This window comes from Quercus suber, unplaced genomic scaffold (genome assembly GCF_002906115.3).
Source record: "Quercus suber isolate HL8 unplaced genomic scaffold, Cork oak 2.0 scaffold_354, whole genome shotgun sequence".
NCBI classification, from domain to species: Eukaryota; Viridiplantae; Streptophyta; class Magnoliopsida; order Fagales; family Fagaceae; genus Quercus; species Quercus suber.
In genome coordinates, this window is record NW_027069806.1 from 462,794 (window position 1) to 468,974 (window position 6,181).

At 46.7% G+C, this 6,181-nt stretch overlaps 1 protein-coding gene across 1 annotated transcript; it reads left to right on the forward strand.

The window, feature by feature from the left end:
- The first annotated feature begins 4,845 nt into the window (after window positions 1-4,845).
- Window positions 4,846-5,352, forward strand: LOC112000832 (uncharacterized). Its single transcript, XM_024033001.1, has one exon. The coding sequence runs from the start codon at window positions 4,846-4,848 to the stop codon at window positions 5,350-5,352; it is 507 nt and encodes a 168-aa protein (XP_023888769.1).
- Window positions 5,353-6,181: the final 829 nt, after the last annotated feature.

A 6,181-nucleotide genomic window follows, 5' to 3' on the forward strand; every position in this document is an offset into this window, starting at 1 on the left:
ACCAATAGGTGCATGCCATGAGGGATAGAGAGAGAAAGAAACATCACCGCGGCAGGACAAGGTGCCGCGGCGGAATAACAGACGAAACGTTGTCTGTGTCTGTGGTAGAAGGACTCATAGACAGAGCAGTAAGGGTCTGCAAGTGCGCCCAGACCAGACGAAAACGGTTAAAGGGTAGAATAGTAAAATCGGTCACGGCAGGCACTATAAAAGGACGCCTCTGCCGTGTGCAAAAACAACAAGCACTAGAACAATACAACAAAACTCAAAAAGAAAATACTCTGTAACTAACTTAGAAGAACAGAGGAGCATAACACTAAAAAATAACCATTGTGGAAATCACTAAGAAAAGACTAAGAAAAAAAAAAAAAAAAAAAAGCAAGTGATAATGGCATGCACCGATAGGCCCCTTCCCTTCTCTCCTTCTCGAATCCCTATTCTCTTCTATAATTATTTTAAGAATTGTCCATTCAGGTCTACCTCCCTCAAACCCATTAACTTCCGCGGCAGGAATCCCGTTTCCTTTCCTCGGAGGTTAATCGCGTTGAGAAGTGGCGCTCTTCCTCTTTGGCCTTACTCCTGCGGACCGAACTGAATTTATTTGCTGTCGTTTAAATCTTTATTGCCATTTATCCTTACCATTTATTTGTAAAAGATTGTTAATGTTACAGTTCGGTCATTTCTTATTAAAAGAACTATCTGGTCATTCCAAAATATGTGATTTTGTTTTATCAATTATATCTGCCTGCCGCAAGCCTTTTTCTCTAACATAGCTCTGCCTGCCGTAAGCTTTTCTCTAAAACAGCTTAGTCTGCGGCAAGCACTCTCCTGGCAGACGAGGCATAAGTTCGCGCACAAACCGGCCAAGTTAAGTTCCAATTGGCCCGGTCTCAACTCTTGTAACCCAGAACACTTGGGCCTATATTCACAAAGGGGCAGCCCAGCCCAACATAAAAAAAAGGCCCCCACATTAAAATGGCGACTCCGCTGGGGAGTTGAGAAATAGTTCAGGGATAAGAGCCCTCGCAAAACAATGCCTCCAAAGTCCAGAGCTATGCGCAACATGAGTGTTGTACCCTCACAAGCAGAGTCCAGGCCTACAACGCCTCGCCAACCACAGCCTAATCAGGCAGAAGGTGCTAACGAGATGGAGGCTGGACCCCATCCTCCTCCAAGAATCCCCGCAGACAATGCCAACACCTTTATTGATGTATTGCAGGCCTTACAGCACTCACAACAGCAAATGATGGAAGAAATTCGTCAACTAAAGACGGATAGGACAAAAGAAAAAGGAAGCCAGCATGATCCAGAACATGGGGCAGATGAGACACTAGTAGGTGTTGTCCCACAGAATCTGAATCAACGTTTTATTACTATGGCAGAAGTAGCAACTCTTCTAGAGCAAGAGAGAGCCAGAGGGCCAAAGGAGAGATTTTACGCACGTAGACCCCGATACCCACTAAAGGTGCTCAGTAAACCATACCCCGAGAGTTATGAACCGCGAGTATTCGCACAATATGACGGCAGAAAGGGAAGTGCTGTTGAGCACGTAAGCAAGTTCATTGATACACTTGGCCCTTATGCCGCAGACGAGGACTTGTGTCTTCGAGAGTTTTCTAAGTCATTGTGTGACCGGGCTTATACCTGGTACATTGGCTTGAAGCTAGGATCGATCCCAACATGGGATGATATATTGGATGTATTTTGTACCAAGTACTTTCACGGAGAAGAAACGGTGACGCTTGCAACATTGCAAGCGACTAAACAAAGAAATGGTGAAGACTTGATGGAGTACATTAAGAGATTTAGGGACATAGCACTCGACTGCTATGACCACTGTGAGGAAAGGACGCTGGTGGAGATGTGCATGACGAATATGATCAGGGAATACAGGGCAGTCCTTGAAAACCTTGAAATCTCCCAGTTCGCGCAGCTGTTACAAAAGGCAAGAAAAACTGCCCAGTCCGTAAAGCCAACCATGGACAAAAGAAATGCCCCACAAGCCATGGCGGTATCCACCAGTGAGCGGAGAAGGAAAATTGACGGGAAAGAATACGATACTCCCCCGCCAATACCATGCACCGTGAAGGAGCTAGATGTACTGCTAGACAAATGGATAACGGATGGCGTTTTCAAACCTAACCAGGTTGCTAGGGAGCCCACCGAGGAAGAAAGGAGGGACCCACGTTTTTGTCGTTTACACAACTATGTCCAACATGCCACCACAGAGTGTTGGGCACTTCGCAGACTAGTGCACTGCAGGATAAAGGAAGGAACTTTAGAATTGTCCCAACAGGAAGTCCAAAGAAACCCACTCCCGAACCATAAAGGGAAGGGTGTAGCAACAGTGGTAATTTGTGCTGACCTAGGAGAGGATGAAGAAGAAAACATGGCTTTGCCTGAGGCGGCCATTACCACTCTACAATAGAGTTCCAAGTTCAGAAATTTGTTTGATCAGCTGGGACTCTCAACAAAGGAAAGAAAGGTAGCCACAGAGGCCCTGGTGAGCATCGCCTCTAGTGCAGGAGTAGAATGCCTGTCAACAAAAATATCAGATAAAAGGGCTCTCTTGCAAGAGTCAACCGAAATCACCTTCAGTGATGATGATATGGAAGTGGGGTATCCAGACCACAGGAGACCTTTGTACTTGGCGGCATCCATAAATCAAATCCCCATAAAGAGAGCTTTAGTAGATACAGGTGCTTCAGTGAATCTCATTCCATTGAGCACTCTGTAGGCAGCAGGAATTTCAGAAAGGAAGATCCAAGGGTGTCCAATAGAAGTGACAAGATTCGGTGGGAGAGGAGAGTACACCGCAGGCCATATCCAGTTGTGGTTAAAAGTGGGACCCATAACTTCTCTAGCTCGGTTCCATGTGGTAAAAACGGAAGTATCATACCACGTGCTCTTGGGACGACCATGGTTACATAAACACAGATTAGTTCCATCCACCTACCACCAATGTGTGAAAGGATGGATGAATGGCAGGATGGTGCGCATAGCAGCGAATCACTCACCATTTGAGCAGGCAGAAGCTCACCTAGTAGAAACCATGTTCTACGATCAATGGGTGCCATCTGGGGAAAATTCAGTGTCAAGGCCACAAGGTACCTTCGTGCCTAAATGGAGAGACATCAGGACGATCCCGAGCCTGACCTAAGGGAGTTGCTGGCCAGAAAAAGGAAGAGGAAGGAAGCGTCAACCGCAGACTCAGAAGATACACCTCACTGCGTCAGGATCCGAAGTCCTAACGGCAGGATTGTGTATAAGTTATAAAGGGGTGCGAGGCCCATGAGTGAAATGCAAAAGGGCCCCACCCATGAACAGCAGCACGAGGACTTGGGGTGTTGCATGGTTCAATAGAAGCCAGAAGAAAAAAGTAGTGAAAAAGAGAATGAGAAAGTCGCGACAGAAAAAGAAGCATAGGTTGCGGCAGAAGAAGAAATGGAGGAGGTTGACTTAGGATCTGTTTCACAGGGACCAAGACCTATCTTAATTAGCGCAAACCTGACAGAGAGGGAAAAAATAGAGCTGATGTTGCTCTTGAAAGAATTCAAGGACGTCTTCGCATGGAAATACAATGAAATGTCGTGGTTAGACCTTGGGCTAGTTGCACACACGTTGAATGTAGACCCAGAGGCCAGACCAATAGCCCAGCCTACCAGGATATTCCACATGGAAATAGAAGGGCAAATAATCGAAGAAGTGCAGAAATTGTTTGCCGCAGGATTCATCAAACCTATCCAACACCCCCGATGGCTGTCCAACATCATGCCCGTGAAGAAGAAGAACGGCCAGATAAGGTGTTGTTTAGATTTCAGAAATCTCAACAAGGCCTGTCCAAAGGATGAGTTTCCTTTGCCAAACATGGACTTACTGATAGATTCTACGGCAAGCAGTGCCATGTTTTCGTTTATGGATGGTTTCAGTGGGTATAACCAAATTAGGATGGCTTTAAAAGATGCAGAGAAAACCGCTTTCAGAACACCCATAGGAAACTTTTATTACACTGTAATGCCCTTCGGGTTAAAAAATGCAGGTGCCACTTATCAGAGGGCAATGACGGCCATATTTCATGACATGATGCATCGTGAGCTGGAGGATTACGTAGACGACATAGTAGTAAAGTCAAGGAAAAGAGAAGAACACTTCCAAGTATTGAGAAGAGTATTCGAGAGGTGCAGAGCCTTCAAACTGAGAATGAACCCTCTCAAATGTGCATTCGGAGTGTCCTCTGGGAAGTTCCTAGGTTTCTTAGTTCATAGCAGGGGAATAGATGTGGACCCCGCCAAAGCCACGGCTATTGCGACCATGAAACCTCCAAGAACGGTAAAGGAGTTAAAGAGCTTCTTGGGGAAAGTCTCGTGCATCCGAAGATTTATCCCCGAGTTGGCATCAATCACCTCTGCTTTCACCAAGTTGCTCAGAAAAGGGCAGGATTTCGAGTGGGGGGAATTGTAGCAGGTAGCCTTCAAAAGACTACAGCGGATCATGATGAACCTCCCCATGATGCAGGCCCCAATTCACAAGAAGCCACTGTTGCTCTACTTGGCTAACAATTCGTATGCCATTGGTGCGTTGATTGCCCAAGAGGACGGAGATGGTACTGAGCAGCCAGTATATTATATCAGTCGTGCCTTGAAGGATGCAGAAACTCGTTACCCGAGGGCAGAGAGGGCATGCTTAGCCATAGTATATGCTTCACAGAGGTTGGGCCATTATTTCTTGGCCTACGAAGTATGGCTGATGACCAAGTCCCATGCCATCAAAGCTTTGCTGTAGCAGCCAATCCTCTCTGGCAGGATATCCCAATGGTTGCTACAATTGTCACAATATGATTTAAGAATGGGGCCCAGGGCTGTAAAAAGCCAGGCCATAGCAGACTTATTGGCGCAATTTCCAGGTGAGGAAGACTTCCCACTAGATGATGAGGTTCTAGGGGAGGTAGCCATGGCAGAGAAAGTTGGAGAGCAATGGGTGATGAAATTCAATGGGTCTTCTACTGCCCAATTTGGAGGGGTGGGGGTAGTTTTGTACCACGAAGAAGAAAAGACAGTGGCACTGTCGTTCAAACTAGAATTCCCCTGTTCAAACAACACCACAGAATACGAGGCCTACCTAACCGGGCTGGCCACGGCTCGAGAAATGCGAATCAAACACTTAAGGGTATTAGGCGATTCGAATTTGGTGGTCTGCCAGGCCAACGGGAGCTTCTCCTTGAAAGAGCCTAGCCTAGCCCCGTACAAAGCAATGGCCCAGAAAATGGAGGAAAAATTCTCAACTTTTGAAATAGAGCATGCTCCCAGGAATGAAAATCGATTTGCGGACGCGTTAGCCGCGCTAGGCTCTTAGATAATGTTCGAAGGAGATGGTACTAGGGTAGAGGTTAGCAAAAGGAGAAAATCGATAATTGACACGTTGAGGGAAAAATTCCAAGACAAACGGTGCGATAAAGACTGGCGGATTCCCATAAAGAAAGCCTTGATGAATGAGGATGATGCCGCAGGACTGAAAGTGCTAAAAGACTACGCGATAGTAAAAGGGGTAGTGTACCGCAGGATGCCGGGTGGGGTCTTGGCCAGATGTGTGAGACCAGAGGAGGCCTAGAGAAAGTTGAAAGAAGTACACGACAAGACTTGCAGATCCTGCGGAGAGGTCAGCCTTTACCGCAGACTCCAAAGGGTAGGCTTTTATTGGCCAAACATGGGCAAAGATGCAGGTCAAGCCCAAACTCAGTGTGGGGCTTGCCAACTTGCGACAGACAGAGAAGAAAGTTATGTTGTGTCTACCTGCAGAGACTGGAGAAGCCCCTTTATCCAATACCTGACAAAAGGCATGCTGCCGCAGAAGCACAGTGAGAAATATAAACTCAAGAGGTTGGCAACACGCTACTTCACGCACAATATGGTCCTCTTTAAGAAAGGGTATGATGGGGACCCCTTAAGGTGCCTGGGTCCTGAAGAAGCAGAAAAAATGGTGAAAGAAGTGCACTCAAGAGAATACGGGGAACACCAGGGGAAGAAAAGGCTTTACAGGTGCCCGCTGCAAATGGGCTACTACTGGCCTGCCATGAAGAAGGATACGGCAGAATTTGTAAAGAAATGCCACAGTTGCCAAGTGCAAGCCAACTTAATTCACACTCATCCGCAGAATTTGCACAGCATGGTAACCCCATGGCCCT